Below are 19,945 nucleotides of genomic sequence, written 5' to 3' on the forward strand. Positions count from 1 at the left end.
TTAATGTAGCCTAGCCTATGACTCATGAAGAACTAAACAATTTATTAATGATTACTGCATCATCAACTAATGAAGATTCTATATGATTAATAGATTAAGTAATCATTAAATTTGAATATGTCATATTGTATTAATTTCCTAATAACATATTATATTAACTAATAGTGTAAATTAATATGTTAATTAACTCAATGGTTGAAGCCATGCATTTCAACTTCCAGTTGTCTGCTTTAATTAATCATTAGCTGATGATTTACAAAGGTATCATTATGTTATGACTTTACTTGTTGAGGCACATGACTATTAACATTCAAATTTTATTCAAAACCCATAACCGCAATGACATATTACTTAACAATTAGTTATGTAGACAGAAGCTTGCATTGATTATATAAAATTTATTATAGAGAAGGTAGCATAATTATGAGGTGTTATAACTATATTCATAACTGGGATTATTTATTTACGCATTTCATTTAGATAGTTACATACGTTCGGAACGTTCTGATAGTTCGTCACTTTCCCACGAAAGTTTATATTGTTGTCTGTCTCCAGAGGGCGTGGGAGCTCAGAAACAAACCGCATGCAGATTTTGTGTTACATGTCTCCAACATTTGTACATTAAAACGTAAAATTATAAATTAAATAGTGGTAACTGAATTAAAAATTGAACTGCGCTCAAAATTATTAAAAAATAAAAAATGTATGATGTCATCAAAAACAGTCCATTCTGAATGCACTGAGGAAAGTAACAGGTACCATGTGACATCTTCAGTAGCGGTCTGGATATAAATTTCCACCGTACTGAGAATCGAATGATACATTAAATACGTTAAAATAAGACAATTATTACAGGAAAGATGCTGGAAATTAAATATTAGCCTTGGCCAATCAGTGCGCTCGGCGGACATGGTTTTATGGGAAATGTAGTTTCCAAAATCAAACTATAAACACGCATTAATTCAACCCTTTGCAAACATACTGCATGATAACACTGTTGTTATATTTAAAATATAATTTGTGGATATCGTCTGAATGTGTCCTTTATTGAAGTTTTTCCCGATTTTTTTCCCCCTCACGCCACAAAGTCACATGACTGCCCCTTTGACAGGAAGAAAATGGCGATCTTCAGTGTGTATGTTGTCAATAAAGCTGGTGGACTCATCTACCAGTACGACAATTATGTACCTCGAACTGAAGTCGAAAAAACGTTCAGCTTTCCTCTTGATTTAGTTTTAAAGATTCATGATGAGAAGGTAGTTGTGTCATTCGGACAGCGGGACGGGATCAGAGGTGCGTGTTTATGTAAAACCATCTGCAAACCATCCCGTGTAGTATTAATACACATTAATTTGTCAATTCAGTTCATCTTCTGTTCTTGTGAATTATACGAATTGTTTTCTTTTGTGCAGTCGGTCACGCGCTTCTCTCCATTAACGGAGTAGATGTGAATGGGAAGTACACGGCTGAAGGGAAGGAGATAGTGGAATATCTGAAAGATCCTGCCAACTATCCAGTGTCCATCAAATTTGGCCGATCGAGACTCACCTCCAATGAGAAGCTCATGCTGGCCTCAATGTTTCACTCGTGAGTTGATTTCCTTAAATAGATATTTCACCCTTTTATTCTAATGTTGTTTCAAACCTGTATGACTTACTTTCTTCATTGAAACACAAAAGGCATCCACGTCATTGGAATATCAGATATATTTATTATCAGTGTTGAAAGAGTTGTGCTCTGATACATGTTTTCGTTGATTATAAAGTTGAAAAGAACAGCATTTATTTAAAATAGAAATCCTTTGTAACATTATACATTTCTTTAAAAACAATCTTACTGACTTTAAATATTTGAACAGTAGTGCAATCTATTGATAAATCGTCATCAGAAGCATAATAAACCCTTCATCAAAATGATGTTCTGTATTTTGAAACTGACTTGTTTTTATTAGATGTGTCTTTTCCTGTCTTTTCTAAGGCTGTTTGCTATTGGATCACAGTTATCACCTGAAGTTGGCAGCTCTGGTATTGAAATGCTGGAGACCGATATGTTTAAACTGCACTGCTTTCAAACACTCACAGGTCTATGTTTTCTCCTATTCAAATGACACAATGATATGAAAGGTGCAGTAAGCGATTTCTGAGAGATATTTGAAATCAGTTACTTTTAAGTAAAGATGGCCAACGAATGACAAGAACAATAAATGAGCACAGTACACAAGATTATATACAGGTGCCGGCAGCTCCAAACAAACATTGACACTCAAAACTGTCCTGTTACTACAGCTAACATTACAACAACAGCATATCTTGTTTAGGGGTGCTCCGATTGATCGGCAACCGATCTCTATCGGCAGATAATCGCTTTGGGATGATTGATCGGCGGTCTCTAAAAAGGCCGATCTCATGAACCGATCTCATGCTGACGACACATAAAAACCCGTGCCTGCCGTGAGAGCTAGGGCATGACATGCAGCGACACCGTCTCATTCTCTTTCCGGCGCGGGTAAAATAATTATAATGCTGAAGGTGAGGTACAATTCATTTTCTATATTAAATGACTTACACAGTCATTTGAAAACTTTCTGTGAGACGTAAGTTCACAAACAGCGCGAGTGAATCACCGCGTGTGTGCGCTCTCTCTTTCCCTCTCAAAACGCTCAAATGGCTTCACATCAGCGCATCGCATCTGCACTAAAATCAGGCTGCACAGCTAACACAGGATTTGCCACTTACACAATCGAGGCAGTGTCGCATCGTCACTAAAGTTTATCATTTGCATTTATTTTTTAGTCTTGCCAGTGTTCAAACCGCTCAGCACTCGCGCGCTCTCCAGACCGTGAGCGCTTGCACATACTCACACACACAGGCCATCTCACAAAAAGCTTGCGAGTACAAATTGCGCTGAAATGGTCAGATACACACAAATGTATGTACTACATTACCGCCTTGACGAGTATGCACGTAAACCCCGTTGTGACTCGCGAGTGAACGTTTGTGCAACTGCATGTAACCGCATCCGTGTTTGCTCTTAAAGTGACAGCTGTCGAATAAACTGCTGCTGTCTCTGACTTTCTCTTTGTCTTGTGTTGTTTGATGAACCTTTATGACACTCACTGCTCTTGAATGACTAACTTTTGCAACCTTAAGTGTAAGGATTAATCTAATTTAATTTATTCAGGGAAGACCAATATTAATTTACATTTGATTTCTTATTAAATGTCTTTAGTATTTCTTACCTCAATACTAATGTTAGACCTACCTGAAAATGTGTCTTTAAAAACAAAAATGCACTGCATGATCAAATATTTAGGTGAGATACATTTATATGACAAGAGTCACCAGAAATAAAATTCAGGCCCTGAATGAATGTCTGTAAAATTCCCTATAAATAATTCTACATGATAAAAAGAAGGCTTCAAATAGACCGGTATCGGTGATCGTATCTGCAGATACTGCTTCCTGTGATCGGTGATCGGCTCCAAAAATCCTGATCGGAGCACCCTTAATAACAGAAAAAAAAACTTGCCATAGTTTTGTCCTTTGTGGCAGTAGCCAGTTTTGGTGTAACAAGTTTTACATATAGCTGCCAATTATTAAATGTAATCAGTGTTTTAAGAGGCTACATCCCATTAAGATGATCTGATGTGTGTTGGTCTGCCTAACCCCTCTTTGATTGGAATATTTTTATGTTACTCTGCCTTATTTGGGAAAGATGGCCTACAGTAGCCTTAAGTTATCTCATTTTCTAAAATAAACACTTGGTAGTTCTTCAAGATCTTGACTCTAGCCTATTTATACAGTTTTTTTTCTCAATACAGTTAATTTAGAGTTAGTTTCATTTCTACAAATGGTGCAAATTCTGCAAGATTATAGATAAAAGATTCCCATTCCCCTGCCATTCTGTGATCGGCAATCGGCAGATCATGATCTCGGTGATCGGCCCCAAAAATGCTGATCGGAGCATCTCTCATCTTGTTTCTGTGAAACATCAAAACTAATGTTACTCGCGTCGCATATAGAGCAGAAACAACTCAACCTCTGCGTCCGTTTTCAGGCCTTCCCAGTTGGGTATCTCCTGCACTGGAAAGCTTTTCTAATACTAACGCTCTTGCCTGATTATAACTTTTTTTTTTCCCCTCTAATAGTAATATTCCTCTGACCTTTTCTCTTTTGTAATGTCTCTCAGTATGGGTATGAATCGTCACTGGTCTCACGATTCAATTCGATTACGATTATCATGTCAATGATTCGATTCAATTCAAACACTAATAAAAAGTGCATGAAACTGTCAAGGAGTGTACTTCGGTTACAATAACGCTCACACACTCGCATGCAGCCTCGCACACACACACTGTAAATGTTAAAATAGTGGGTGCATGTTTTATTACTTGTTTTGTGTTTCGCCTCCTTCCGCCATTTTGCACTCGCACGAGAAATGCGTATGTGACGAATTGTGTCAGCGAAACTTCACTAGGCTATAATCGATTATGGTCTTATTACTGCATCGATGCAGAATCGTCCACGTCCGCATCGTGCAGCGATTAATTTCAACACCACTATCTCTCAGCCATCTCTCTTTCTACAGTCTTTCTTCAAATGTCTCTCTTACTCTCCTCCCCCATCATGAATGGACACGCCCCCTAGGCTACTGCTGATTGGCTACAAGTGTGTTGCGCTGCTTGGTTCCAATCAACTTTCAACAGCGTTTCTCAGAAATCGCTTACTGCATCTTTAAAGGCCAATTCACACCGCACATACAAACACCAACAAAAACATTTGTTGGATCAATGTGTTACCCCTGTTGGTGTCTGTTGGCGTTGGTCAGGGTTTGTTTTCACCTGACTGAACAGGTTCAATCAGCATTTATCGGTGTCTGTTGGGGCAGAGTTATTTTTCATACTATTCTAAATCCAACGGCCAACTTGTTTGTTGGCGTTTGAATTGGCCTCAAGGATGTTGTGTTCATTTGGTGCCAAACAAAACTAGTGATTCTGACCAGAACTTTTTTCCTTATTTTTGCAGGTATAAAGTTCATTGTATTGGCAGACCCTCGGCAGTCTGGTATTGATGCCCTCCTTAGAAAGATTTATGAAATATACTCAGACTTTGCACTGAAGAATCCTTTCTACTCTTTAGAGATGCCTATCAGGTGTTTTTTATTATTACCAACATTATAGATTTTATGAGCTTTGCAAGATTTAATTTGATGCTAGTATTTGATGCAAGGTTGTGTATAACAAAAAAAAATGCATGATTTCTTTCAGATGTGAGCTTTTTGACCAAAACCTAAAGAATGCTCTGGAGGTAGCAGAGAAAGCTGGGACGTTTGGACCTGGCTCCTGAACTGGACTTGCATTGAGTGTGTTCGTCCACCTGACAGGATCTCAACAGTCAAACTTGTCCAGAGAAATGTTTGGGTTGCTGGCATAAGGATGTCCATCTTTTCCAGACTTTTTTTCTCAAGCTTAAATGGTTTAACTCTGTTTAAGACCACTGGCTCCTTTATGTTCTCTTTTTAAATTAAGTCTTAAATTTACATTGAGACATAACCTTTGTAAATAATGTACATGGACAGCTTAAGTTTGTAATGGGATCTTGTGCAGAACTTCTAAACAAGATGGAGGAGCTCAAAATGCTCAATACGTATCATTGAAATATGTTTATTGGTGTCTATCCAAATTAAATCAAATGAAATGTACACGTTATTTGTGTTTTGTCAACAGAATATGAAAAGTCTACTGTATTTTGGATCCATTTCGTTCCAAAAGTTGCTCACGTAAAAAAAAAAGTCAATATGAATTTGTAAATCTTAAATGTTTTATTTATATAAACTCATTTAATTGTGCTATTAAACAGTCGCGTATTTCATCATACACATTTATGATTTTGTAATAATACAGAGGTAGGATCAGTTAAAGCTCTGAAACGGATGAAAAGTACAAGAAATAAATTTGATTCTGTTTTAATGGCAGTCTTTTAAAACCACTAAAGAAATGGCTTAAACATGCCTTAATAAACATTTCATTCAGGTTCTGCAATTTAAAGGGATAGTTCACCCAAAAAATGAAAATTCTCACCCTCAAGTCATCTTAGGTGTATATGACATTCTTCGTACGCATCTTGAGTTTCACTTTCAACACTTTTCCACGGAAGGCGATCGGCTGGAACTTTACTTAATAAAGTTTTAAATGTGGATATTTTTCTTACACAAACGCATCGATTCGCTTCAGAAGGCCTTTATTAACACCCCGGAGTCGTGAAGCCCGTTATTTGATGGAAAGGTGCATTTTTTTATGGACTTAAAAAAAAGAGCAACTTTTACTGCTATTATAATGCTTGGATTAGCCTGGACTTTTTTAATATAACTCTGATTTTATTCGTCTGAAAGAAGAATGTCATATACACCTAGGATGACTTGAGGGTGAGTAAATAATGGGCTAATTTTCATTTTTGTGTGAACTATCCCTTTAAGTGTCGAGTAAACTGAACAATGTAAAATACTGTCGTCCGTTTTTAAAATGAACAGAATAAATAACACAATGTGCTTCTGAAAGTGACACAACATGGTATCCTAATTTGTACATTGGTAAAAAGCCTGGGAATAGATGTCCACAGTGAATTCATCCATATTTCATAAACACAAAAGTTAAATCCTAAACATTTTCTGTAATTTTGCATTTTGCCCTTTATACCGTACCTTAAAAACAGTTCAAAGACATTTAAATACTCTAATGTTTAATCAGCCTTCTTGGGTACACTTCCCATCTTGGTGCGTATATTTCGGAGCAGGAAGTATCCAACTGTGATGACAGTACAGGTTATCTCTGCTACCCAGAATGCTGTGTTCCAGCCATAGTGTTTAGCAATGGTGCCAAATGGCAACCCTGACAGGAAGCCGCCAACTGCCGGCAAAACAAACACAAAAACACATTAGTATTCTTTGAAATGACGATTCGCTAACATGTAACTTGTCTTTGGGAATGCTAATAGAATATATACTCTAGAAAAGCCAGAGTAAATGTCCTAACACTGATGTTACCGCTGCTTATTTTTTTTCTACAAGTACCTGACAATTCAAAACATACTTGAATGCATTTTGCAGCAAAAACATCAGTATGGGAATTTTGTTAATGGTAAAGGAGTAGTTCACTTTAAAATACAAATTATCCCATGATTTACTCACCCTCAAGCCATCCTAGATATATATGACTTTCTTCTTTCTGATGAACACAATCAGAGTTATATTGATAAATATCCTGACGCTTCCAAGCGTTGGAAGCTCAAAAAACTTCATCCATCCCCACTGCGTGCAGAATTATTAGGCACGTTGATTTTCTGATTATATATTTTTTTCCAGGCACATTTTACCAATTCCAAACCACATTAATCTTAATAACCATTATTAATTTTGTTTTTAATCATGTATAAGTGATATATAATTGTTCATGAAGGGTGGAAATAAAAAAAACACCTTATATTCAGGTGTGCAGAATTATTAGGCACGTTTTCTTTTACAGATAAAATGAGCCAAAAAGATTTAACTCAGACTGGAAAGTCCAAAAGTATTATGAGAAGGATACAATACTAATGCAATACTAGACATTGCAGTTAAGGCATGGCCGTTGAACAATGAAATGCTCAGTGGGTCAGCAGGGTCAGACAAAAACAGGTGGTGAAGAAAAGACACATGTTAACTGCAAAAGAATTAAGGTGAAAAATTAAGTGTGAAACCATCAGGAACCCTCTAGTTTCCAACGCCACCATTTTCCAGAACTGCAACCTACCTGGAGTCTCCAGAAGTGCAAGGTGTCAGGATATTTAAACTTAAATTAGGTCAAGAATCCTCAAAAAGTACCCCACCTTAATGAGAATCACAAGCTGAAGTGTTGTAAAATACATATTATTCTATTCCATGTAAATATTTATGTGGTAGAAAACGCTTTGGCACCAAGATCGGCTACTATGGGGGCCCTTGGGTTTGTTATAGCCCCAGGGCCCTACGTATTCTTAATCCAGGCCTTGGCCATATGGAGTACGTTTATGATGGATGGATGAAGTTTTTTGAGCTTCAAACTCAATGGACCCTGCCACTGCCATTGTAAAGCTTGGAAGAGCCAGGATATTTACTAATATAACTCTGATTGTGTTCACCAGAAAGAAGAAAGTCATATACACCTTGGCTTGAGGGTGAGGGGTAATTTTCATTTTAAAGTGAACTACTCCTTTAAGAGAACAAACTTGTCTAAAAACAACTATGAAATAAATTGAGAAAATGGTCACCGTTTGCCATTAGGGCGACAATGGCATGAGAGGTTCCGCAGTAGTTTGATGGAGCAGTTTCATTCGCAAGAACTCCAAACAAGGCAATCGGTCCATAGGAGGAAAAGCCAAAAGCAGCCCCCAACAAAAGAATCCAGACCTGTGTGTAAAATTATAATGAATCCAGTACATTACAGACCCCATAAATGCAGTTTTGGCAGATCTGTCAGTTTTTCTTTGTTCGCTTATGTCACAACATACTAGTCATTGGAAAGTGGTATTAGGAGGAGGGACATTCTCATTCTAGGAGCATTTGATTGGACAAAAATCAGTGTGGTACAGGATTACACAATGTGTAAAGATATTGAACTTACGTTTGAGCTGTGTGCTGTGACAGTAGTGCGGAAGAGGTACATGGAGACACACATCCCGGCCATCATAGAAAGCAAGAGCCCATGGCGAGGGTTTCCATACAGACGCAATCCATGCTGCAAATATAAGAGAAACAATCCACTTCAGATATACCAAATGTTTGAGGTCAGTGAGAAATTAATACTTTTATTCTATAAACTGATCAATATTGACAGTAAATACTTTTACATTGTTACAAAATATTTATTTTCAAATAAATGTTCTTTTGAACTTTCTATTCATCAAAAAAACCCTGGGGAAAAAAAAAACATATATTCTGGTCGTACTTTAAGGCTCATGGTTTGTCATGCATTGTATTCGGATTTCATATAACTAGATATTGGTAGTATAAACTCACCTTTGCCACGGCCCTGTCTGACAGGAATCCTGCGGCTAAACTACCCAGCAGTCCTCCCATCTCCAGGGCACTCATAAAGGAACTCCCTGTGAAAATCAGCAGCAATACGCATTTTTGTCCATTACCCACAAGTCTCATCACACACTTAGCAGACTATTTCTTAAAGAAGACATATCAAGAGAAATATAAAATAAGAGTTCATTTTATGATGAAATTATCTTTAACTTTTAGAACTGAAAACATCTTCATACAAAAAGAAACCCCTTTCTATGGAAGCTTGTTTCCTCAAAAAACAAAAACAAAACAAAAACAAAACAGGTAATTGGGACTTTTTATTTCACGATTCAGACTTTTTTTCCCCCACAATTGCGAGTTTACATCTCACAATTCGTACTTTTTTCCTCATAAGTCTGAGTTTACATCTCACAATTCTGACTTTTTTCCTCATAAGTCTGCGTTTACATCTCACAATTCTGACTTTTTTCCTCTTAAGTCAGATTTTCCCTGACAATTCTGATTTTTTCCCCCATAATTCCGAGTTTACCTCACAATTCTGACCTTTTTTCCTCAGAAGTCTGAGTTTACATCTCACAATTCTGACTTTTTTCCTCATAATTCCGAGTTTACATCTCACAATTCTGACTTTTTTCCTCATAAGTCTGCGTTTACATCTCACAATTCTGACTTTTTTCCTCATAAGTCTGCGTTTACATCTCACAATTCTGACTTTTTTCCTCTTAAGTCTGAGTTTACCTCACAATTCTGATTTTTTCCCCCCATAATTCCGAGTTTACCTCACAATTCTGACTTTTTTCCTCAGAAGTCTGAGTTTACATCTCGCAATTCAGATTTTTTTCCTCAGAAGTCTGAGTTTACATCTCACAATTCTGACTTTTTTCCTCATAATTCCGAGTTTACATCTCACAATTCTGACTTTTTTCCTCTTAAGTCTGAGTTTACCTCACAATTCTGATGATTTTTTCCCCCATAATTCCGAGTTTACCTCACAATTCTGACTTTTTTCCTCAGAAGTCTGAGTTTACATCTCGCAATTCAGATTTTTTTCCTCAGAAGTCTGAGTTTACATCTCACAATTCTGACTTTTTTCCTCATAATTCCGAGTTTACATCTCGCGATTCTGACTTTTTTCCTCAGAAGTCTGAGTTTACCTCACAATTCATACTTTTTTCCTCAGAAGTCTGAGTTTACATCTCACAATTCTGACTTTTTTCCTCATAAGTCTGAGTTTACCTCACAATTCAGATTTTTGTCCCCATAATTCCAAGTTTACCTCACAATTCAAACTTTTTTCCCTCATAAGTCTGAGTTTACATCTCGCAATTCTGACTTTTTTCCTCATAAGTCTGAGTTTACCCTAAAATTCTGACTTTTTTCCTCAGAAGTCTGAGTTTACATCTCGCAATTCTGACTTTTTCCTCATAAGTCTGAGTTTACATCAAACAATTCTGACTTTATTTCCTCATAAGTCTGAGTTTACATCTCGCAATTCTGATTTTTTTCCTCATAAGTCTGAGTTTACATCTCGCAATTCTGACTTTTTTTCCTCAGAAGTCTGAGTTTACATCTCACAATTCTGACTTTTTTCCTCATAAGTCTGAGTTTACATCTCACAATTCTGACTTTTTTCCTCAGAAGTCTGAGTTTACCTCACAATTCGTACTTTTTTCCTCATAAGTCTGAGTTTACATCTCGCAATTCTGATTTTTTTCCCTCATAAGTCTGAGTTTACATCTCACAATTCTGATTTTTTTTCTCATAAGTCTGAGTTTACCTCACAATTCTGACTTTTTTCCTCATAAGTCAGAGTTTACCTCACAATTCTGACTTTTTTCCTCTTAAGTCTGAGTTTACCTCACAATTCAAACTTTTTTCAATTCAGACATAAGTCTGAGTTTACCTCACAATTCTGACTTTTTTCCTCATAAGTCAGAGTTTACCTCACAATTCTGACTTTTTTCCTCATAAGTCTGAGTTTACCTCACAATTCAGATTTTTGTCCCCATAATTCCAAGTTTACCTCACAATTCAAACTTTTTTCCCTCATAAGTCTGAGTTTACATCTCGCAATTCTGACTTTTTTCCTCATAAGTCTGAGTTTACCCTAAAATGCTGACTTTTTTCCTCATAAGTCTGAGTTTACCCTAAAATTCTGACTTTTTTCCTCAGAAGTCTGAGTTTACATCTCGCAATTCTGACTTTTTCCTCATAAGTCTGAGTTTACATCTCGCAATTCTGACTTTTTTCCTCATAAGTCTGAGTTTACCCTAAAATGCTGACTTTTTTCCTCATAAGTCTGAGTTTACCCTAAAATGCTGACTTTTTTCCTCATAAGTCTGAGTTTACCCTAAAATTCTGACTTTTTTCCTCATAAGTCTGAGTTTACATCTCGCAATTCTGACTTTTTTCCTCATAAGTCTGAGTTTACCTTACAATTCTGACCTTTTTTTCCTCATAAGTCTAAATTTACATCTCACAATTCTGACTTTTTTCCTCATAAGTCTGAGTTTACATCTCGCAATTCTGATTTTTTTTCCTCATAAGTCTGAGTTTACATCTCACAAATCTGACTTTTTTCTCAGAATTGCGAGTTTATATCTAATCAGAATTGTGTGATAAAATAGTCACAATTATTACCTTTGTTATGTTTTATTCCATTGAGTAAATAAGCTTCCATACCTTTAAGACCCTCATTAGATCACATTTGAAGTCTACACTGAAGCCTAAAAACCAAATACTTTGGACCACACACAGTACCCATTAGTGCTGACTGGCCCTTGTCCTGGATGAGGAAAAGTTGCCCCCAGTCAGTGTAAGCAGTCTTCACCCCAAACACCACCAGGTAGCCAAAAGATAACACCCACAGATATGGAGAAAAAATGAACTCTTTGAAGGTGCTTTCGTTTTTGCTGGAACCTGAAATCAAAGGTAGAGACCAGATGGATCAAATGTACAACTGTTATTGGAGGACAGACAGAAAAGTCCATTGGTTCAACATGAGTGACCTTAGACAGAAACAACATGAATTAACACACAGACACAGTAAAACACACCCCTTTGTACTCTGTTTTGGTCCAACAGTTCATTCTTCAAAGAACTAGTGAGGGAAACCTTTTATCTAATGCAGACTTCCACAATGTCATAGAACAGCAAAATTACCTATATAAGCAAAACCAGTCATAGCAAAGACAATTAACTAAGGAAAATAACAACATGAAACAGCATTCCCAACTCGTTTTAATTCTTTAATGTGATGCATTTACTACTTATATAGAATGCACATGCATGTGGATTGGGAAGTCTTCTTACCTCCTTTGCCTTTCTTTGCACCAGCTTCAATATTTGGCAGGCCAACTTCACTGGGCTCGTTTCGGATAATGAGCAGACAGAAGAAGGACATGACCACACAGGTCAGGCCGGAGATGGATAACGTGGACCTCCAGCTGTAGCTTTGGGCCATCAGTGTGGCAATTATGGGCCCCAGACCCCCAGCCAAATTCATACTACAGGACAGCACTGCCCACCAGGTCCCAAACTGAGATGGCTCAAACCACTATTGAAACAAATCAATTCACTTCATATGTAGTACTGAATCTGAATTATATAGGTATTATATAAAGTACACCGCATGTTGTTGTTGTTTTTGTTGTTTTTAGCAAGGATGTGTTAGGTTGATCAAAAGAGACAATAAGTGAAATACTAAATTAATACTTTACAATAAGTTTCCATTTGTTCACCCACAAATTAAAATGTGCTGTTAATTACCCCAGGCCATCCAAGATGTAGGTATTTTTTTCTTCAGTAGAAGTTACATACAATTTTAAGCTGAAACAGTGGTCCTTGGTGATTCATATAATGCAAGTCAATGCAACCGTCACTTTGAGAGTTAAAAAAACACATACAGGCAAAACAAAATCAATACCTGTGGCTTTATTGTTCTACTGAAGAAAAAGACACCTACATCTAGAATGGCCTGGGAGTGAGTAAATTAACAGCACATTTTCATTTTTGGGTGAACTATCCCTTTAACATTAGTAAACATGAACTAACAATAATAAATACATATAAAGCATTAATCACCAAAAAGTAAATCAAAAGTTTCAGCTGTTAAAGTTATTTACTGGACCTGAGCTAACAATGAACAGTTTGTGTACATTTTTTGTAAACTAACATTATTGTAAAGTGTTATCTCTATTTCAGATAAATGCTGTACTTTTGAACATTCTATTTTCATCAAAGAATCCTGAAGTTTTCATCATTGAAAATACTAAGAAATGTTTTTTTGAGCAGCAAATCAGCATATTAGAATGATTTCTGAAGAGTCATGTGACACTGACGACTGGGGTAATGATGCTGAAAATTCAGCTTTGCCATCACAGATATCATTTTAATTATAATATATTAAATTATAATATTTCACAATATTACTGTTTTTACTGTATGTTTGATAAATGAAATGCAGCCTTAAAGAGCATAAGAGACTTCTTTCAAAAGCATTACAAAATCTTACCGCCCCAAACTTTTTTGTTCTACAAAGAACCTCTCAGTGACCATTTAAAAGAACCATTTTTTTCTTTGTTTGAAGATGTGAATAATCTGAAGAACCTTTTTCCTCTATAAAGAACTTTTTTTTTGCAAATGGAAAGGTTCCATGGATGTTAAAGGATCTTCATGGAACCATCAATGCCAATAAAGAACCAGTGTAATGTATTTCTATGTACAATGCAAGTCCATACAATGCAGCAGGGGTGTCCAATCCTGATCCTGGAGGGCCAATGTCCTGCAAAGTTTAACTCCAACCCCAATTAAACACACCTGAACCAGCTAATCAAGGTCTTACTAAGGATACTAGAAACTTCCAGTTCCAGACAGATGTGTTGAGGCAAGTTGGAGCTAAACTCTGCAGGACCGAGTTTGGACACCCCTGCACTACAGGAACGGACCCATACCTTACGTAGTACTTTTGCACATGGTGGCCATCCTAGACCTTGACCCAGTCCATTCAGAAACCACAGGCCTGCGAACACCACCACAGAGGAGGACTGAGAGAAAACCACGTTGATGCCACCAACCATAAACAGCCCAATAGAGAAAAGCCATCGTGCGCTCATCTGATCGGACAGCACACCGCTTATGAACTTGCTGATGGCGTAGGCCAGCGATTGACTGCTAGTGATAAGACCTGCAATGGACAAAGATTAAATAAACATTGATTAGCAGAAAGTGATTCCCATTCAGAATCACTCAAAAACATATGGGTTTGCAAAGATCTTTCAAAGCATTTCTTTAGGCGTCATCACTCTACATTGGTTTAAGGACATCTCATGTGTCAATGCTGCTTTTTATTTGTGATTTTTTTTGGGGGTGTTTTATCACCAAATCTTGTTTATTCCACATCAAAGACATTCATTAAATATCAAAACGTATCAGATTATATATTACAGATTCACAGGTCACTAGCTACATTCCACCCTGTTGAAAAGAAGTCTAGAAACAGATAACACGCACCAGTGGACAATAAAGACTTCAGTGATAAGAGCCGTTCAATCACTGTGCTGATAAAGTCGATCCAGGCCAACACACCAAATCTCATTTTAATATTGTTGCATGTGGTCTATCTCATGACATGTTAAACATTTTGTCAGGAAAAAGGATTTGTTTGCTCTTCAGAAAATAACACTGGTTCTGCTCAATCTGCCCATATATATATACGAAATTAATGATAATGGAATATGGCATAAAAAAAGATCAAATTTGTGTGTAAATGTTGCTACTTGTATTATACCGTAGTTTATTATTTTATTCTATGCTTATATAACCATGACTGACATTTACAGATAAAAGTAATGAATCTGTATAATCTATAATCTGATTCTTTCTGATATTTAATTAAGTTTTTTGATGAAATTTCAGTTATGTAGTATTTTTAGCAGGGTGGAATGTAGATAAGTGGGAATAAACAAGATATGGTGAAAAAACACCAAAAATATCACAAATAAAAAGCAGCATTGACACAAGTTTTTTAGTTGAATTTCTCCAAATGAGATGTCACATCAGAGAAAGCAATGTCACGGTGTGTTGGTTTAACCTGCATTTTATACACAATAACAGGGTGGAAATCAATATTGGGAACATGTAGAAAACATACACAACCGTTCAAAATATTGGGTTTGGTAAGATCAGAAGTCTCTTATGCTCACCAAGGCTGCATTTAAACAGTAAAAATAACTGTTTTCTATTTATTTTTTTTCTTGTGATGCAAAGGTACATTTTCAGCATCATTACTCCATTCTTCAGTGTCACATGATCTTTCAAGAAACAGTTATTATTATTAATATCAATGTTGTTTTATTATTATCGACAGTTGTGCTGCTTAATACTTTTGTAGAAACAGTGATTAAATGTTTTTTTTAGAATTCTTTGATTAATAGAAATTTCATAAGAACAGCATTTATTTAAAAGTATTGATCAATTTAATGCATCCTTGCTGAATAAAATTATGAATTTCTTTAAAAAAAAATTGAATGGCAAGTTATACTAATGAGGAAAATAAACAATTAAAAAAAGGAATTTGTTTAACATATCAATCATTTTGTACAATCTATAACATCTGCTTAATAATGTACTTTTATAATATCTGCTCATGACGAGTTTTAATAATATAAAAAAAGATAATCTCAAACATGTTTTCTCTATTAGGAAATACATTATCAATGACTGGTAGTGTACTGTATATTCAAATATGTGTATTATGTTCAGCTGATATTCAGCTAAATCTGAATTATAATCCTTTTGGGAGCTTTTTTACTTGATTTTTATCAGGCACTGGATACAGGGAATTATCCTCATTTACTGTAATTCCAATTAATGCATGTGTAAAAGCTTATAAACATGTGTGGGAACATGACAGATAGGTAAGACAAAGTACAAGCCACTAGTAGTTGCACATGCTCACCTAGATCATCCTTATCCAGCGTGATCTCCTGCATTACAGAGGGCATCACGAAGGAAAACGTCTTCCTGTTAAAGTAATACAGCGTGTAGCCCACAAACATGGCCAGGAATATAGTAGCTCGGTAGTAGCCATATCCACTCTTCGCCATGGTTGGCACAACTTCAAAACGATAAGAAAGGAAACGTAAGGGTCTTCTTCAGCTCGACACAGGAGTTACCAGGAGCATCTGATTCTGAGGGCTATGAACTCACAAGTGTGGATCTGTGAAACATGAAGAGCTGGTAAAGTCAGGGGAAAGAGCTGTAATCAATGGCAGGGTTAATGGTCAACCTGGCAGAGATCTTTGGAGTGTTCGCCGGCAAACAACTGCTTTCAAGGGAACAGTGTCAAGGGACGAACTGAACTAAAACGGAGCACAGCGTGTCACTGATGTTCGTTTGCAGCAGGTCTACTGTGGCCAATATGTTTCTATTTGTTCTACTCTGTTGTTGTCTTAAACTTGTTGTGAAGAGGTTGTTATTGAAGATCTCCTAATCTGAGGAGTTTAATGATTTACACGGGGGTCTGTATGTGACAGCTTATAGGTTTGACCATTGACGGCGTGTATTGTGTAAGATTCATTGCACTATGTTTGTAATCGCTCATTAGGGGCCAAGCAACAAATGTGCACCACCAACAGCTCAAAGTTGTCTAATTATAACCATGTAGTCTAGAAATATGTTTTTTTCTCTGATTTGTTGGTTCATGCTGCATTAAATTTATTCTCCATCTGAGTAGATTGTACACCCTTTTAAACACTTCCCTGCTGATAAAAAAAAGGTTAAACCAGCCAAATTTGGTTGGCTTTAGCAGCCTAGTTTTAGAGGGGTTTCGGACCCTTTTTTAGATGATCAGAAAGGCCTTAGCTTGTCAGGCTAAACCAGCTAAAACCAGGCCAGACTGCTATAGGTGTGGACACATTAGCAACATTTTGGTTAAATTTAGCAGTATAGCGATGCACAGCTCACAAAGAAGTCACTTTCAAACGAAGCAGCTTTATGGCTTTATGCAGCGAATTTGCATTACCAACTTGAATAAAAGCGGACACATAAGGAACTTTTTCATGTGGATTCCTATTGAAATGACTAGATATTGCATGCAAAATTTTGTGGAACAAGGGTAAGTGTGAATGCATTCTAAAGGCTCATGCCACACCATTTGCATCATAGGCCTATCGTTTGCATCACACCGTTTTGAATGTAACGTACGGTATTAAAGTCCCCATGAAATCAAAATTAAAGTTTGTGGCTTTTAGTATGAATATGTTAGCCTTATTGTTGTCTATAAGCTAGTGTGCTCCAACACAATGACAAAATGCGCATTTAGAAGATGTAAGCATTCAAAATTTTCACTTCCGCCAATATGGATCAATGATTTTGATGACATCACACTTCAGGTTGTCATCAGATTTTCTGTTCAATCAAATGCTCTCTAGAATCTGAAGCTTCCCACCCCCTACATTTTAAATAGACGCTGAAGCTACGGCTAAAATCGAGCATATGTTCACACATTTACTATTTTCTACATGGTGAGTTGCATAGTACAATAGGGAACGATTCAGACAGTGTAATGCTTTCCATTGGGGCAAATTAAGTCTGGTTTCAAGTTTTTGTCACGCAAACCACCGCAGTGCGCACACAGTCTGCTCCGGACCAGAAATGCATTTCAGTTAATTCTAATTTAGTTTTTATTTAATTTTACTCAACAAACTCTCTGTGTTTAGTCTGTATTTGGGAAGGTTACAACTTTGCTGTTAAACGTATTGTTTCAGAAATGCAAACAATTAAATATATTAAAATTTTAACTTAATTTGGTTGGTTTTATGTTGTTTAAGTTAGCTTTAAGAAAATAAATATGATTATTTGTGAGAGGAAATTTGATTATTAAATTAGTTTTTAAAAGGGGTAAATTATCTTTGAAATTTCATAAAATTTCAGATTCAGTTAGATGGTCAGTTTACACCCAGATGGTGCAACTTCCCCACAGACTCGGATCAACACACATACCCCTTAACCTGGGGTAAGTTGAACTGCAGGAACACTGTTTTATAAGAAGCCATATTTTTAGAACCTTTTGTCATAGATGTATTCTGATAATTTAAAATGAAAGGAAACATCCTGAAATTTATTTAGATACTTCCATTGTACCTAATTTTCTCTTATCTTGAGAACCACATAAGTAAAAACTGGCTCATCTTACCCCACTCTCCCTACTGTATTTTCACTTTACCATATCAACACATAACCTAGTATGGGTCACTAGAAACATGTGCTGAGGCTATCTGATCAAAAGATATAACTGAATTGATTTTACGTTTTGATTATTTTTGCTTAACAGTTCATCTGTCCACATTTATAATCATTTATCAATGTGAATTTTATTGAAAACCTAGTTCTCGTATAACATCAACTGACAGATTTTTTTCTGGCGTGGCATTGCATTGCCACGTCAAAAGTGATAAGCAACGTAAAATCATAGGGACTGTACTGTATAAGTTCAATCAAATGAAGCGCATATCCTATTTATATGGTGTGCATGGCCACATTGCAGCTTGCAGATATGCTTTGTGTTTAGCATATGCAAACCTGACTGTCATATTATAACATACGGGTATTTTTCATCCTACTAAGAGTTAAAAGTTTGGAAATGCTGCTGCTCAGTTCACAGCGAGCTGGTTTGATGATACTGCACCACAATCAGTAAAACAATCATCCACTAGCTAACCAAGTAACAATGTCGTTCATGTGAGTAAAGAGACCATTCGAAGGGGCAATGTAGAAAAATGTGACAACAGATAATCATGAAAAAAAAATAACATGCCTACTTCCGTGAACAAGAGGTTGCCTTTCGGGTGTCTGTTCCAGCAAGCAAACACTTTTCATTAACCCTTAATCCGCGACCAAACCATGTCGATCCGACACACGGTCCTCAAAATGTTCATGTTCACTTAAACGTTTTTTCTTCTTCTTCTTCGTTATAGTCAGACATTAGTATAGCTATCTCGTCTAAATGCCGTAAATGTAAAATCCTGACATACTGGTCAAACTAGTAATTCAGTCCATTGCTTCCACCTACCGGACGAGTTAGAGTAGAGTAGGCTATAGAACTACTAAAAGTAAGGCTTATAATCAGAATCAGAAATAACTTTATTGCCAGTGTGTTTGCACACACAAGGAATTGAAGCTTCCTGGGGCCTGTTTCAGAAAGGAGGTTCAACCAACTCTGAGTTTAAACCTGAACTCTGAGTTGACTTACTCTGAGATGGGAAACTCTGAGTTTTGGGTTTCAGAACAGCTGAATTGAGGTAGTTCAATCAACTCTGAGTAGACTGACTCTGAATTAAGCTCATGCACTCCAACTATGAAAAGCCACGATCAATGGAGCTCCGAAATTACAATTCACCATGGCAACAGCACCCAACAAAAAGACATTTGCATACTTCCAGGTCAATACACAAGTTTAATTCTTAATTATTTTAATGAAGTTTAATTTTCATGGTATCCAAAAGGCAAACAAATAATGTGGCAGCAGCTAAAAATAAAAAATACAATAAAAACATAATTCAGTCAGATAAAGCTTTAAGCATAAAATGTTCATGGGTGTTGGTTTAATGACTTTACAAACATTTGACATATTAAATAAATATCATTCAGTGTCCAATGTGGAGCAGCTTTTCCCACATAGACCCTTTTCACAGACTGTGATGACGTGTTTTAATAGTCATCAATATCGTAAATCCAGCAACGTTTTGTGTATTTTTTTTTTATGTACATTTATAACATTAATACTTTGTATTATATAACTTTTGCATCAAATTACAAAAATCAAGCTACCGCTGCTGTGAGAGTGTTTCTAATAAAGCGTCTATGGGAGTGATAGTTAAAATTAACATCTTTCTCTCTT

General features: G+C 36.4%; 2 protein-coding genes across 4 annotated transcripts; one reads left to right on the forward strand and one right to left on the reverse strand.

The window, feature by feature from the left end:
- Positions 1–1,088: 1,088 nt before the first annotated feature.
- On the forward strand, positions 1,089–5,917 carry trappc4 (trafficking protein particle complex subunit 4). Its single transcript, XM_079823991.1, has 5 exons — positions 1,089–1,293; positions 1,413–1,587; positions 1,978–2,081; positions 5,025–5,151; positions 5,267–5,917. Exons 1-5 carry the CDS (start codon positions 1,119–1,121, stop codon positions 5,343–5,345), a joined length of 660 nt encoding a protein of 219 aa, XP_079680117.1. The 5' UTR covers positions 1,089–1,118; the 3' UTR covers positions 5,346–5,917.
- slc37a4a (solute carrier family 37 member 4a) lies at positions 5,650–19,105 on the reverse strand. Of its 3 annotated transcripts, none has more exons than XM_079823988.1 (9): positions 18,867–19,105; positions 16,004–16,264; positions 13,998–14,230; positions 12,358–12,601; positions 11,806–11,964; positions 9,031–9,116; positions 8,636–8,749; positions 8,283–8,421; positions 5,650–6,904 (listed from the first exon to the last, which is right to left on the reverse strand). In XM_079823988.1, the coding sequence occupies exons 2-9, from the start codon at positions 16,149–16,151 to the stop codon at positions 6,738–6,740; spliced, it is 1,290 nt and encodes a 429-aa protein (XP_079680114.1). In that variant the 5' UTR covers positions 16,152–16,264; positions 18,867–19,105; the 3' UTR covers positions 5,650–6,737. The 3 variants fall into 3 exon arrangements, with proteins under 3 accessions (XP_079680114.1, XP_079680115.1, XP_079680116.1); XM_079823989.1 differs by having other exon boundaries at positions 18,863–19,102; XM_079823990.1 differs by having other exon boundaries at positions 5,799–6,904; positions 16,004–16,162; positions 18,863–19,102.
- Positions 19,106–19,945: the final 840 nt, after the last annotated feature.

This window comes from Gobio gobio (assembly GCF_949357685.1).
Source record: "Gobio gobio genome assembly, chromosome: 8".
Lineage (NCBI taxonomy): Eukaryota > Metazoa > Chordata > Actinopteri > Cypriniformes > Gobionidae > Gobio > Gobio gobio.